This window comes from Lissotriton helveticus, chromosome 3_1 (genome assembly GCF_964261635.1).
Source record: "Lissotriton helveticus chromosome 3_1, aLisHel1.1, whole genome shotgun sequence".
NCBI lineage: Eukaryota > Metazoa > Chordata > Amphibia > Caudata > Salamandridae > Lissotriton > Lissotriton helveticus.
The window spans coordinates 1,053,342,343-1,053,359,313 of record NC_136061.1 but is presented as its reverse complement, the minus strand read 5'-3'; the positions used below and the strand labels follow the sequence as shown (position 1 = coordinate 1,053,359,313).

At 40.7% G+C, this 16,971-nt stretch overlaps 1 protein-coding gene across 2 annotated transcripts in view; it reads left to right on the top strand.

The window, feature by feature from the left end:
* NOSTRIN (nitric oxide synthase trafficking) overlaps window positions 1-16,971 on the top strand; it is a 743,535-nt gene that overhangs the window by 282,544 nt on the left and 444,020 nt on the right. For both annotated transcript variants that reach the window (XM_078681620.1, XM_078681621.1), the window contains one exon: window positions 9,231-9,356. In XM_078681620.1, the coding sequence (XP_078537746.1) occupies window positions 9,231-9,356 (126 nt within the window). The remainder of the gene's footprint in view (window positions 1-9,230; window positions 9,357-16,971) is intronic.

Below are 16,971 nucleotides of genomic sequence, written 5' to 3'. Positions count from 1 at the left end.
CCACTGATTGATGCACCTGTTTCACCCGGACCATTTACTAGAGATACGTCATCTGGCCCGACCAGAGAGCACCCCTAGTGAAAAGGACATATGCAATAATAACGAAGTGATCACTGTATCCTGTTAACAGAAACTTTAGCATGAAACAACCTGGAAAGAAAAGAATAGGAAAACGAAAATCAGTAGGCCACTGATGAACATGAACTTTTATTAAACAACGAACAAAGAAACGATAACATAACGTAATGATAAAACCTATTAATGTCCTAGAAACAAGAAAACGTTAAAATATGCCAGTGGTGAGAGACCAGAAAAACAGTAAGAGAAACCAAATCACCCCTCGCTGTCCCACCGCCTGCCACGCCAAAAAAATCGATAGACTAGGGAAAATGCAAGTCAGTAGAACATCCGCCCCCACTCTGGAAACTTCCAAGGTGGGGCAGGGTTCCGGCTACGCCCAGCCGGGAGCAGCCCATATAAGGCAGGTCCTGCTGCCACGCCTCGGCCAGGAGATCCTAACGTAGGGTGTAGCCGGAGGAGAGGCCGAGGCCAGCGGGACCCGGCCAGGGGATTGCCTTTACAACGCTGAACAGTTGCAGGGGGGGGGAATGTCTCCTCGACCCTCCCCTCTCTCTCCCAGTCCGTCCGCGGTGGCCCTTGAGAGTTGCAGGTAGTCCCGCCACATGCTCTTCCGGTCCGGCCACCAACGGTCGGGGGGCCGAGGCCGACGGGATCCGGCTGCAGCCGATAAACCAAGAAACCCGTTCATGGGGCCAGAGCCAGGGGCGTCCGGCCGACATCTACCGGAAGCCCGGCCCGAAGACGGACGGGACACTTCTTCTTTCTTGAATAATGGCTGCGACAACACTGGGGGGGGATGTCTTGCACATGCCTCCGACCCCCCCGCCCCCTCGTCCTCATCGCCTGGTCCGGCCATAACAAATCTCAAGCGAGACGCCGTGGGGTGCACTGGGAGGGAGAGACGGTGCGAACAGGCCTCTCCCGCCTCCCCAGGTGGAGGCTTCCCAGCTGCACCCTCAGCGCTCCAGGCGCCCGGAAAAGGGTTCTTCCACTGTGGCCATGCTGCAACGTCTCGCCCGGCAGGGTGGAGCCCATCCGCTCATGTGACCCCGCGATCGCCGGTAGCTGCCGAACTCTCAAAATGGCGGTCGACCTGGCAAGAGCGGGCCCAGCATAAAGAAATGGCCCGGTCACTGGTTGACTCCACCACCGTAGTCCTCCACGACCTTGAAGATTCTAGAGGAGCCGCGGGAGTCTCCGACCCCCGATGGGGAATGACTGCCATGATCGCCCGTGGAGTGACGAAACTGTATCCGCGGGACGTCGGCGCTCCCATGCTGGCGCCAGCCTCACTTTGAATTACTAGAATCCTGCAGACCTCACTTCCGGTGAAAGCACAGTGTGACCCGGTAGGAAAAATTATTGCACCCCCTCCCCTTTTTGACTGATAGTTCAAACCACCGATCCTTTCCTTTGCCCTTTTAACGGAACTTTGGACTGCCTCCCCCTCTTTTACATTTTCTAGAGAAAACAAAACATTAACCACTACATTACCATAGCAGTTGACACCAGAACTGTTTTCAAATTGAAAACCAACATCTTCAACAGAATCCTTTTTGTTTCTGCTGTGACCCTGCTACAGCACAGGCATTGTCCCCAGCAGTAATTCTGCAATGCCGGTAAGAATAGCTGTGGTGCCTACTGGACTCACTCACCCCCGTGGCGCCCCACGCCGTTATTTGCTGGGCGGCAACTTACTAGACATCACCTTCGTGCCATCTAGATTTCAGCACGTTCTGCTGCCTTGGAACTATTCGCACAACAGACCGCTACTGACAAGAATATTTCATTATTGGTGCTGTCAATTTCAATAAATCTATTGGATAATTCAAAAGAAATTGCCACGGTCTCTTCGTTGTTTAAATGTTTTTACTGTTTTTGTTTTGTTGTATATATTTATATGTTATTAAAGTTTTATATTCCTACTACTTTGTTGGAGTGCTATATATTTTTAATGTGACACATAATTGTAAAAACTTTGATGTACAAAGAGTCATTCCTGGAATCTTCCGCTTCAGGCTCGGTCCCCTCCCCAATCACAATACAGGATGGTTTTCAGATAGTAGGAACACGTGTGGTGTGACGGATCTCATCGGGTGTGGGCCTTGATCTACTATAACTCCTTTGAAGAGGGGTGATTCTTTACAGCTGGGGCCATAAACTACATCTGCAGGGCTAGCTGATAGCCTGGACAATCGGACACAGAGGAAGAGGAGTGCAGAGGGTGCGGTAGTGAATAGGGCGAAAGGGAGGTGTCGGGCGGGCACAGAGTGTGATTCTCAGGGAAGAGCAGCGCAGATGGGGGGAGGTTTATTGCCCATGCATAAGACAGAGAGCGGTGGTGACCAGTGCCTGGGGAAGATGCTTGCGTGGGTGAGGAGCCATGCTACGAATCGACAGCGTGCAGAGAGTGGGTCTGGTCAAGACATCTAAAATGGCTGCCGTGCACGACAAAAGTGTGGCATTTCAAAAAAGGCAAGATGGCGCAGACAATGTTTTTCAACACTTCCTCATTTCCTTCGAATCGAACGTTAACAGACGTTGGGGCATATTACCAAAGTTAAGCGATATTTATCGCTAACGATGCTTACCAACGAATTTTTTACCACTAAGCATCGTCAGAAATTATCGAAGATAAACCTTGCTATTATCAAGGTTTATCGCAAATGCGATAATAAACGGCCGCAATGCATGAATATCGCTAAAAACTCAGCGATATTCATGCATTACCGAGCTAATGCTCTTAGCCATGTTATCCACCTCCCATTGGATAACATGGCTAAGAACTGCTCAGGGCAGGTGTTACTTTTTGGAGATATTCGCGCTTAGCGCGAATATCTCCAAAAGTTGGTAATAGGAGATAGATATCTTGCATGTTGTAATGCAAGTTATTGTGGTATATGGAACTCATACCATAATCTCTCAGGAAAGCAGAAACTGATCCTTTTGGGACCGCCTAAAAAGGCCTAGGGGGTGAGGAGTACTCTACTTTGCCCCCTTTTCACGTTCCGAACTATTTTATTTTACTCTCTTCTGTAATTACACAAAATAGCAGCGATAAGATGCATCGGAGACACACAGTGAGAGAAAGGAGGCCGGAGATGAAGAAGAGATGTCAAATACACATTGGAGATAATATAGTGGCAGAAGGGAAGTAAATATGAGTAAACTTACCATGTAACATAAAAATGTTGCACTCTATACTATAAGTCTCATTTTATACTACAATCACTTCGCTACAACCTCATAAATTAAAAATAAAAATGAATAATGTCTCAAACAATTTTTGATTTCTAAATATAAATTTATTCTTCAGAATTTTCTAAATTTGAAAGAACTAGTAACATGTCCTCATCAGCAATGTCCTCATGAAAAGTCTCCAATGATGATTCTTGTAACTATGGTCTCCAAACACTCGATAAATTCGCCATCAAGAGATTGATCAAAAAAATCATTCAAGTCATCTCCTCCTTGTGACAATATTTCATTATTGGTGCTGTCAATTTCAATCAATGTAGTGGAATCATTCAAGTCATCTCCTCGTGACAATATTTCATTATTGGTGCTCTCAATTTCAATCAATGTAGTGGAATCATTCAAGTCATCTCCTCCTTGTGACAATATTTCATTATTGGTGCTGTCCATTTCAATCAATCTAATGGAATCATACAAGTCATCTCCTCCTTGTGACAATATTTCATTATTGGTGCTCTCAATTTCAATCAATGTAGTGGAATCATTCAAGTCATCTCCTTGTGACAATATTTCATTCTTGGTGCTGTCCATTTCAATCAATCTAATGGAATCATACAAGTCATGTCCTCCTTGTGACAATATTTGATTATTGGTGCTCTCAATTTCAATCAATGTAGTGGACAATTCAAAAGAAATTGCCACGGTCTCTTCATTGTGAGCCATTTTATTTTGAAATTGCTTGCTGTAAATTGCAGAAAAAAATAATCACTTTCATTTATCGTTTTTAGTAATACATAATATAAAACTAACTTTATCAAGTATTTAGTATAACAGAAGGACTGCAAATAAATAACAGAAAACATTTTTCAAATTATCTTCAAGTGTACAACATAGTTCCCCTTACAAATTAACAACTCACCTTTTTAAAAGTAGGAGAAGTGTTAGTACTGTGTAAATCAAACACCAGAAATTCACCACCAAAAATTCCTCACAAATGTACCTCAAACAGTAGTATCACAAAATGGCTGTGGTTTCCTCTCATTTGAAATATATACATAACCAATTAACTTTCATCACACACAAATACAAAACCAAAGTAACATTTTAATTGGTTCTAAATTTCAACACTTTCAAATGTGTTTTCCCCATGCAATTTTCCATAGGACATTTACATACGTCTACAGCCTGAATGGCTGAACGGAATTACACCAAACTTGGCAAAATGGTACATCAAACCTAAGAGGTCAGGAAGGATCTACTATGCCCCCTTATGGTCATTTCCCCCTTCGCTTTGGCCTCCTCTTGTCTCTCGATCCTACCGAGAGACAAGATGGCGGCCGCTACGGACTGTTTGGAATGTTGACAGACGCCGGAGAACCAATCAGCTTCGCTTCACAAAGCTCCGTTGCGCGAAAAGTACGCGTCCTGGAGCGCTGCCCGGTCCGCTGTTACAGATATATATCTTTTTTTAAACGTTAATTTCTCAAAATCCACTGTAGCACATATATTGAGACCTACAAAAGGCACATCGGGCTACCAGTCCCTACAATTTTGCCAAGTTTCGTGCAAATCCATTCACCCGTTCGGGCTAAAAGTGAGGCCAACCGCCCTATGGAAACCTTTTTTCTCAGCCCCCCCCCTTGACGAACCCCCCCCAAATTTTCAAGGGCTGCTCAGAAACAAAATGTGCCATTTTCCTGAAAATTTCAGCCAATTCCGTCCACAAACGCCAAAGTTATTAGACATAGAATTTTCAAAAAACCCATAGAGAAAAAATCCTAACTATATATACCTACTGGCGACCGCCAGTAGGTAATATATATAGTATGTATATTTTACATTCACATCTAAAAATAATTAATACATTTATCAAATGAACTGCAACAGTTTAAAAAATATTTTGAAATTTATTATCTGTAAAACCGTAAACAATGTACAAAAATACATTTTACTAAAAATGTTACATAACTATATATATATATATATATGTATGTATGAAATATAAAATTAAATACATAAACACATAATTATAATAAATATGTAAACAATACTAAAAAAACTATTAAACTCCAAGAATATTAAAATATACTATTCCCACTATAGTATGTGCAACATTAGGGAAAGCATTGTACACTGAAGGGGTAAAATTTACTATTCCCATTCCAGTTTTGCAACAGTAGGGAAAGCGAAGGACTCAGGAGGGGTAGAATTTACTATTCCCTCTCCATTTTGTGTAACAGTAGGGAAAGCGTTGGACTCCGGAGGGGTTGAATTTACCATTCCCAACAGTACGTGCAACAGTAGGGAAAGCACTCTTCTCAGGAAAGGTTAAATTAACTATTCCCACCCCAGTGTGTGCAACAATAGTGAAAGCGTTAGACTCAGGAGGGGTTACACTTACTATTCCCACTTCAGTCTGTGCAACAGTAGGTGAAGTGTTGGACTTAGGAAGAGTAACATTTACTATTCCCACATCAATGTGTGCAACAGTGAGGAAAACATTCGACTCAGGAGTGTTTAACTTAACTATTCCTACTCCAGGAGGTGCAACAGTAGAGAAAGTGTTGGACTCAGGAGGGGTTACACATAGTATTTCCACATCATTTGATGCAACAGTAGGTAAGCATATGACTCACAAGGGGTAAAATGAACTGTTTCCACTCCGCCATCTGCAACATTATAGAAAGGGTTGGACTCAGGAGGGGTAACATTTACTATTCCCACTCCAGTGTGTGCAACAGTAGAGAATGTGTTGGACTCAGGAGGGGTTATATTTACTATTCCCACATCAATCGGTGCAACAGTGGGGAGATCATTGGACTCAGAAGGGGTAACATGTACTATTTCCACTCCATGTACTGGTACAGTACAGAGAGAGTACTTCAGTTAAAATAAATAGCATATTTTAGCAACTCTACTTAATACCTAAAAATATAAAATGATAGATATAAAAATGAAATGTCTTAATTTTAACGAAAATAAACAAATAACAAATATTGCAATTTTTTATAATTATTATCAATTAACACAAATACTATTAATATAATAAAAATACCTCACTATATTCCCACACACATAACAGCCAACAATTAAAATGTAATAGAAATTAACAAAGTATAGCACAATTAACATATTAGATAATAATAAATAATTTTGAAAATAAAGGAATAATTTGTTTTATTATTTATGATTACTTAAACAACTTCCCCAATTCCTCTAGAAACTAAACAACAAACTCCTAAAATATATCTTGACAAATAAGATAAGTTCACAATTAACATAATTATCAATTCAATAATTAATATTAAAGTAATAAAATATCAATAAATGATTTCTTAATTAGCTTCTCACCCTGTAACCCTACAAGCTCACCAACCCGCACCTGATGTATAATTAAAAAAATCTTAATTAAACAATTACATAATGAATTATCGATTAAATAATTCATAATAATGTAAATTAATTATTGAATAATTATAATTGATTTACTTCCCACCCTGTACCTCTATAAACCCCACAACCCACACCTAAAACATAACTTAAAAAATAAATTAATTACATAATTTACTTAGTTTAAGTATCAACTAAATAACTAATAATTAAAATTAAGTATTAAGTAATTAAAGTTAATTTACTTCCCACCATATACCCCTACTAACTCCACGACTTGCACCTAAAACTTAATATAAAAAATAAATTAATTACACAATTTACATAATTAATTTTCAATGAATAATAATAATAAAAATAATTAATTATGTATTGTAATTAAATTAATTCACAACCTATACTCCTACAAAACCTATAACCTGCTTCAAAACTAAAAATTACAATAAACAAATAAAAATGTATAAACTAGATTAAAAAACATTAACAATAATTATATAAACAATTAATAATATACAATTCAAACATACTAAAATCCATACAAATTATTTTAAAACAATGGGGCATATGTAGGTAATTTACATTTTGCGATTCTCAAATAGCGATTTTTAAGGATTCGCTATTTGAGAATTGCAAAATGGTATGTATGTAATAATTCGCAATTTTATTGCGAATATCTAAAATTCCATAATTGCGATTAGCAAATTGCGAATCTCAATTAAAGAATGAGTGTCCCATTCATTCCTATGGGCCAAGAGGCTCATAGGAATGAATGGGGATACTTTCTCAAATTGCGATTTTCTATGAGAAAATCGCAATTTGAGAATCGCTATTCCAAGGGTGCCACGGTGTCCAAAGGACACCTGTTGCACCCCTGGAATGTGCCTGTAAGTACATGTGGCGCACATACATGCTAAGGGCATGTCTGTGCATCACATGGCACTTTTTTTTTTTTAAATGCATTTTAACAGGAAATTGCAAAATACCATCTACTTAGAGTAGGCGGCATTTTGCGATTCCTTAAGCAAAATCGCAATTTGAAAGGCACCCCTACATAGCAAAATAAGGAATCGCAATTTTTGCTATTCCTTATTTTGCTATATGGCCCATACATACCAAAACGCCATTTGCAATTCGCAAACGGCGGAATTCTGCGAATTCCGGCGTTTGCGAATCTCAAACAGCTTCCTACATATGCCCCTATGTCATTAACAACGATAACAGCAAAAGTATTTTTAACATCGATATTACTTACCTTAGAAAATCAATATTTTTAGTCAACAATATTCATGAATCACGATATTTGTGGATCACGATATAAAAAACTTGATAGTTCTGCATCACAATATTTTTTGCTCTATATTTTGTCCTAATACCGTACCGCAAGCATTTGTATCTGGCTCAGAGGATCTCTAGCAATGCTTCATGTTACTGCAACCTGCAACAGCAAGCAGCGGTGCGTCATTCAAGGGACCTCGGTTGCGGCTTCTGGTACTGTAGCCATCACTAGAAAAGTGCACATTGCACCTTCTTAAAGGCACGAAAATGTGCTTTTGAAAATAGTTAGACCTATTGGCTTTGCTAATACTTGTGGTTTATGTGCAGAAAGACTTTTTCGGAGTTAGATTCTAAAGTCGAGAAGACCAAAGAATACTTTTGTTACAAATTTCAACTCTGAAAAAAGTATATATTTATACATTATACAAAAACATATTAAAATAGAAATTATCAAGCATGTGCATTACTCATCATCTGTATTATCTGGAAAAGTCATACCCCACCACCATTTTGCCTCTATGATATTTGTGACTAACCACCATGGCATCTTAATCAAAGCTCTGCTAAATACTTTTCTATGTTCTCGTGTTAACCATTTATTAATCAATCCGATGCCTAACCAGTAATAATAGCTCAGTGTTCGCTGACATTAGAACAAGTTTCAAATGATAAATGTTTTAACATGTGCTTTGCTGTTACAATGGCTGGTGAGATTTTATGATCCAATTTTTTAACATTGTCATACCAGTCTGTAAACCCAAATAAAAAAGTACAGCACTGTCTTGTGTATTGAAATGTGTCAGTGCTATAAATGCTCTATTTTCCTGACGTAAACCTCTTAGTAGCGTAGCCAGTGTGTCACAGGTCCTAGTGCAAGGTAAGTAATGGCCCCATGGCTGCTGTTTGAATAAAAAAAACTAGCAATAATCAGGATTCAGTGGGACTCCCGGGCCTCTGGACACTGGTGCCACTGCACCTGCTGCACAGTGGAAGCTACGCCCCTGAAACCTCTTGTTTCCAAATGGATCTGAACAAAAGCATGCATAGAATAATGTTCTATTGTGTGAGCACTAGGGTAAGCAGATCAGAAACTACCTGTTTTTTTATTGGAAGGTACTCTGGAAAGTCCTATAATCAACTATGTATAGCTGTAAGAGCAGAACCTGGAGAATCTCCAGGTTGCTTCGGTTGAGAATATGAGATAATCACGGATGACACATTGATGTTTCTGTTGAAGTTTATTGCATTTAATTAGTGGAAATTAACGATGACATTTATATTTATTTCAGCTCCTCGAGAAATTAAAAAAATCTGCAGAAAGTTTGACAGAAAAGGATGAGAACTATTACAAGGAGAATATTGAGGGCCTTGCAGCCAGGCTAAAATGGGAAACGTCGCTGGAGGACTGGTACCAGGCAAGTACCTTAGAGTAAAGAAGTCTCTGCTCTGAGCACAGACAAAGGTTCTAGCAAGTTTTAGATTCGGGGTTTTAAAGTGAGTAACTCTCCAAACTTCAGAGGTTGCTCTGTTCAATATAGTGCACAATCAGCAATACAAATTTGTTGGAAATGACCCTCTCTACAGAGTCATCCACAAACGTTTTGTCTTTACTCTCCACTTTATGCTGAATTCATTTTTGCTGGCCTTAGCACTCTGTGCACTATATCACTGCTAAACAGAGCTAAAGCTGCTTGTGCTCTCTCCTTGGTATCATTGCCTTAGCCTCAACTGGCATTATAAAATGTACTTTAAAGTCCCTAGTAAAGTGGCACTACCTGTGCACAGGCCCTGTAAATTAAATGCTACATGTGGGTCTGGAGCACTTATTGTGCCACCCACTTAGGTAACCCTTTAAACATGTTTCAGGCCAGTCAATGCAGACGGTGTGTGCAGTTTGAATTGTCATTTAGACCAACTTAAACCTTTTGCTTGGCCCAAACCTTCCTTTTTAATACATATAGGTCACCCCTTGGGTAGGCCCTAAACAGCCCATAGGGCAGGGTGCAAGGTATTTAAATAATAGGACATGTAATTTTGAGTTGTACTTGTCCTGGTAGTGAAAAAAAACCCTCAACCAGTAACCCAATTTCTAACAAAATCCATATGTGACCCACATATGCAGGGGTAAACCAGCAAGAAGGGTAATAGGAGGACTCATTAGATCAGTCGACTGTATTAATTGTCGGTAAGGCTTCATATCAGTGGTACCCAACACACACAGACAACAACACATACATAACATAGAGAAAGGCGTCTTGGGGCCGGCCCCCTTCAGCCTTTGGTTTGTTTGAGTGAGCCCTCATCAGGCACTCACTCAATGGCATGTCCATAAGATTTTCAATCAAAGCACAGCATTTTGAAAATGCATGAATTTTTTGCAGCTACAACTAGAAATGGTGATGTAGTAACAAGCTGTTTTTACTTAATGTTTTAAGTTATTTGTGCTGGCATTGTGACAGTTAATCAAAGACTGATAGTGCAAACATTTGATTAAATTCTGCTTGTGTCGATAGTACTTCAGACTCAAAACATAGTCCTGCATTTCAATTGACTGTAACAATAGCTCTGTGCATGCATGTTTCTTCAGCAGCGGCTGCTGGACACCACTCAATCAGTACACGTGTCTCCCACTGTCCAAAAGGTGGAGAAGACATTAATTTGAACTGATGGCCTCTTGGTATGCCATACATTGTGGGTCCCAGAAGTATATAGTGGCATTGATTCCAAAGTGGGTGGCCAGACTGCATGCACGACATGCTGTTGCTTTACCCCTTCTTGCTGTGTCTTTCACTATTGCGCCAGGGCCCAGAAATTGCTTGTGTGCTCTATTCACAAAACACCTGCATACAATGCCATACTAGGCGGCAGTCCCCCTACACACTATGCGGCTCCTCTGCCTCTCCTCTAGCCTTGTCACTGCAGGCAGGCTCCAGAGTGAGATGCATGCTGATAAGGAGGCTTCTTAGAGGTTTGGGTGAATGGAAGACTGCTGGTCATTTTTTTTAAACAAAAGGCTTTGTTCAGGCAAATATGATAAACATTGCTCTTTTGTAAAGGACTTGAGCCATGAAATGTTGTTGGTTGTGTTTGTATTTAAATGACCGGATGATTTAATTCTATTTATTGCACTCTGTTAAAGTAACTATTCAGTTAAATGGTCTTTATTATGCCTTTCTTTGACTAGTTAGTTAGTTAAAATCGCAATGATAATTTTTTAGTTTGCAGTATAAAAGTGATAGAAAACCTTATGCGAGAAGAACAGACATATCTACCTAACAGGGATATAAGGTAGACATGTCTTTTCTTTTTCTCTCTTAAGGTTTTGTACTACTTTACTGTCTTTACACTACGATCCAGTATCAATACTATATGCCACTTCACTTTTTCCCCCTCTCTTTTGAGTGCACCTTCATGTCCTATTTGGGTTGTTTTATGGTTTGTAAACACGCAACAATCTAAATAATCTGACACCATGTGTGTGGTGATGGGGAGGTTATGGTAGCATGTTTTTTTGTACTGATGTACAACCTTTAATTTGTTGTTGTAGCCCCGATGAAGTCATTGATTGATGTACCTATATCATAAAACACCTTTTGGCTACAAAATCGAAGAAATTGCTGGATGTATGAGAAGACAAAAAAAGAAAATCAAAAGAACATTTTGGAACAATTTTAACTCTGATATTTATTACAGCGGAACTCAGGAGTACCATTCATTGATACTCAACTAGATGTCAGACAATTCCCTGAAAACCAAGCCTCAGAAAACTGAATTCATACTATTAACTTACAATTCAAACATAAAAATAGACCCAATATTAACTGGTATGCTTAAAGACTATAGATGTCAATCTTCTTCTGCCACACAGGTCACATCACTTGGTGTTATAATCTATCGAACATCACATCATAAAACTGGCACAAATGGAAAACTTTCATCTATTCTAAGGGAAAAGTATTAAACAAGTAGAGCCTTATCACGATGTCGGGTGCGTTGCAGAAAAGAACCACCGGACTTCAGGTTGCTGGTTCTGAGCGCACTATTACAATGCCACCACCCACAGGGTGGCCGCAAACATTTATTTCACAATGGAAACTTGTATGGCGGGCAGAAAAGGCCAGCAGCATGTGAAAGGGAAACAGCCACTACAACGCGGCCGTTTCCACGGAAACGTTAACCACGCATGCATTACAACGCATGCGTGGTTACCACGAAAGCCTTTACCACGCATACCATTACTACGAGGTACGTAGTAAAGGTATGTGTGGTAAAGGGTAACAAAAAAAAGGGGGGTTTGGGGGTTTCCCCCCAAAAAAAGAAACTCACCTTAAAAAAACGCCGAGTTGTGCAGGAAAACGGCGTCCTTTAAGAGGAAACGGAAAGAATCTTCCGTTTCCTCTTAACGACGTACGACGTCACCACGAAGGATTAGAGGAAAAGCCTATGCGAAGAAAAAGCATTCCGTTGTAACGCATGCGTGGTAAAGGCATGCGTTGCAACGGAATTCGTTGTAAGATCACATATTCCATGTGAAATCGATGTTTTGAAACATGAGTGCACCATGTGGCAGGCACCTCATGCAGCCTGCCACACGTTGCAGGGATGTTTAGTGCCCCCCCCCAGGACACACTGCTGAGGGCCAGGGGACCCTGCTAGGGGTTACTAATGTCATTTTCTGACAGCCTTTCTATGTCGGAAAGATCGACGTGGAATGGCTGTCGGAAACTGACATCATAATCCTGACAGTGTAGCCGCCGTCATTCATGGATTATGCAGTGTTTCTGACACACCTACGGGCAACTTGAGTCTGTCGGAAAGCATCGGACGGTCCCTCCACCTGCTGCCTCCTACCACACGCAGCAGATGGCGGTCGGACCACAACTAGTGAAGTGTCGGTCGCAGTCCGACCACTGTGTAATTTGGCCCTTAGTCTCAATTAGTTACTCAAATATTGTTGTTCAAGCTCTGGTCCTCCCCAGACTGGATCCAGGTAATACAATGCTAACTGGAATTCTTACAAAGGCATTTCTACCTATCAAAGCAGTCATGCATTCCACAGTGAGATTAATGTCTGATAAATAGAGATATGGCCACGTTTCCCCAGTCTTAAAGAATCTTCACTGGCGTTCCTTAGAAGCTTGCATCAAATTCAAATTATGCTAAGCACTTTACCTAGCGCATGCCTTGTTAACAATCAGATCTTCTGAAAATCTCTGATGGCTTTAGAAAATCCTGTAGCAGGGACTCTCTCACTCCAGAACCCACTACATTCAGAACGGTACAATCTCAAAGATAATCCGTCTGTAGATCAGTGCCAACAGTTTGGAACATTTTCCCAGTTCATTTAACAACAGCACCTGATATCCTTTCCTTCTGTAAAAGACTGCAAGACCCACTTAGTCACAGAACACCTTAACTAAGAAACGTCAAGATGAGTTACCCCAACTCAGGTACCCATTATCTTATAAGACTTAATATATAATCTTCAACTCCGCAGAGGTGTGGTATGCCACACTAGCTGATGTTATATTACTGATTCTTAAAATCTCCTATCTCCAACACTGGCCATCACAGCCCTCCATTCAGATATCCCTAATTGGTAGATTTTTTACTGTAGTTAGTGTAAGCTGACATGCATACATGTAAACACCCTAATACAAACTGGAGAAGTGGCACTATAAAAGACAATATAAATAAATAAAAATGTGCTGTATTAGGATTTCAATTTTAGTACATTATGAACACCACAGTATGTGTGGTAAGGAAGAAATTTTCCCAGGGGAACTGAGGTGGAGAATGGGCCAGTGCTCGTCCCACAGATCAGGTCAGACAGTGCAGTTGAATTCTATGAAATGTGAAGTCTGAGCATGTTTATTTATTTTTTTGCATTTTTAAGAACCTTAACCCATGAGATGTTCTACCAGTACACCTGCTGGCATATGTAACGGTGGGTGGGACTCACTAACGTGACGTCCTTTCCAGAAAGGGGACCATTGACTTAAAGTACTTAAACATTTTTTGAAAACGATTTAAAGATCCTTAAAATAAAATAGATACAGAGAAGTAGCCAGTCTTCCTGAATTGGTATGAAGAAGCAAAGAAATGGAAGCATGAATCCCAGGTGCCAGGGTATAAAAGAGATTCACCCAAATCTCAATTATCAAGTAGGTCAGTTGAAAGACAGGGTTAGGCCTTGCACCTCTACTGCTCCCCTCCACTTACATATTTCCCAAAATACCTTCAGAGAAGACAGAGCCCCACAAAGTGAAGGAAGAGCAGGATGCTTTAAGTTTCCCAATGTTGGCAGGAGATGCTGGTGGCACTCCCATATGAACACCTGGAAAGTGGATAGTGCAAGTGGGCAGCCAGCACAAAACAAGGTACAAGCAACTGCAGCAAACCCAGCTGGGGCAGTAGGCTCAGCGAGATACATGACTAGCAGTGTGGCTGATGGTGAAGTAGAAAGCATTTGATGAGAGGTGATCTCTCCAACAAAACACAATCTCCCTAAAACGCACAGTCACAGTTAAGCAAGGCAGACTAACTCATACAATATACTGGCAAGCTAGAGAAATCAACGATAATAAATAACATACTGCACATTCTAGCGACAATGAGAATGACAATTCCCCAGAGGATCTCCTTCCAATGAGAACATTGTTGGGGCTTACGACTGGAAGGAGAAAGGGTTACTGTTTTACTTTATTGTTACAATTAATCTTACCTAGTGAGGTTAGAGATCGATTGATAGAAAACGTCCCACAGCATCTCCTGATGATGCTGATCTAGTCACAGCAGAGGATGGGTTGTTAAAACTTCTGTTGCCAGCCACATTGTGGTGGTGCAAGAGCAGAAAAAAAGAGTTGACTGGATACAAATTGATGTAGTTACAAATGCAGTCATTCCAACAAATGGTAAAAGGGGAAATGTATTGCCCTGAGTATAGTGGTGGACAAAGGGGAGGACAAAATCTAGGAAAGGATCAGGGTGATCTTGCCCCTTAGTGAAAGTTGTGGTTCTGTTGAGAACATTTGAGGTACTGGAAACATAACTGCAGGTGCACCCACACATGTTGTCCAAAACACGTTTACCCAACTTTCCCAAAAACAGTATCCTAACTTTTCGAACAGTGCAAGAGGTGCCAAGTGCCCCATTGATATGCCTTTTTCATTAATGAGAAAGGCCCTTTTATAAAGAGTGTGATTATTGGTAGATTTTCTTTCTCATCAATATCGGTGGTAGCCTATTTACTCTGAAAAACTCTGACTTTCCTTGTTTACCTCTCTTGGGCTTGTCTGTTGATGCAGTTGGCATTTTCAACACTAAGCTTTCTAACGACATTATTGATTCAGTTTCTATTACCTTGGGTTCCAGTACTGACCTTGCTACGATACCCACTTCACCCCCTCTTCTACCAGGGAGAGATTATTTATGTCAACTGAACTGTACTGTGTATTGGACTAATGATGGTATCTATCAGAATGCACTCAAGGATAAGGAGAATGATGAATACGTGGCCCGGTAGAATGTGCAAAGAATTCTGAGAAAGACTCTGATCACCTGAATCAATAATAAGATACTTGAACAGGTATCTTTTACTTTATGGCCTGAACAAGCAAATTATGTTAGTTACACACTTTTTTGAACTCAGTAAAGATTAACGTCAATCCTATGAAGAAACTGACCCGTATTATCTAGTAACCTCTGTATCTGGAAGCTGAAGCTGGCATCCAGCCAGTCATAGCTACCTTAATAAAGCAAGGGATCCTAGTGCCCACTGGAAGTGTATGTAATTGTCCAATTTTGCCAATTCGAAAAACAGTTAAAGAAAATTGCATATTTGTACAGAACCTACTAGTAGGCAATTCTGTACTGATACGAAGTGTTCCAGTTGTGCCTAATCTTGCTACCATTTGTCATGTATTCCCGCAACCGCCAAATGACTCATCATTGTTGATCTATATTTTGTCTTCCCCACCACTGCCCATAAAGACAACCGGTATCTCTTCTCTTTCTAATTTTCTCGGAGCCAGCTCAGGTAGTGTCCGCTTCCACAGGGATTTACTGAGTCATCACCCATCTTTTCTCAGGATCTGAACCGTGACCTAGGTACCTTTGGGTTCCTGAAGTTCCTACCTTGGATGAATAAGTAGATGATTTGTTATTTGCATCTGCCTCTCTTGTTTAACCTAAAGATAATTCACTGTATCTACTCTGAAAAATGACAATCTTTTCTTCCCTGTGTTCGATAACTAGGTTACAAAATCTTGGCATTGTACTGCTGTTTGAAATGGGGGTCTCTAGTTGGCAGAGGTAGATACCTTTGTTCAAATAGGGACCCTTTCTTCTAGTCAGGGTAAGGGGGATACACACTTTAGATAATTTCTGCTCACCCTCTGGGTAACTTGGCACAAGCAGACAGGCTTATCCCAAAGGCAATATGTAAAGTATTTTAACTCAAAACACACAGTAATACAGCAATAACACCACAAATGGACACCACACCAGTTTAGAAAAATAAAGCATCTTTATCTAAACTCAAAACGAACAAAATAACAAAAATCCAACATACAGGTCATAAAATATGACAGTTATTGCAAAAATAAGGCTTATAGAAAACAAATAGCTCCACCTAGGCTATTGTGACGTTGTTGCAGCAATAATTCCAAAGCATTGCGCTGACCGCAAGGAGTGCGGCGTCGGGCATGGAGTCACATCAATCCCCAAACAGACGGTACCTTGGAGACAAAGTTTATGATGATGCACAGCATCGTGTAGGTGAGGCGTCAGTGCTGAGGCCGAGGCTGGCTTCCTAGCTGCCACAGGGGAGGTGCGGCATTATGTCAGCAAGGATGCGACATGTCGGGTCCAGGACAGGGGAAGATGGTGGTGTCGGTGGTGAGGCGTTGGGTCCAGAGAAGATGCAAAGTAGGCGAGTTCGTGGAGTCACCCTCGGCTGTATCGGAGCCTTGATTACGGTGCGAGCGCTGGCATCCGGCACAGCCGATAACTGCAGGCATCGGCAGGTGT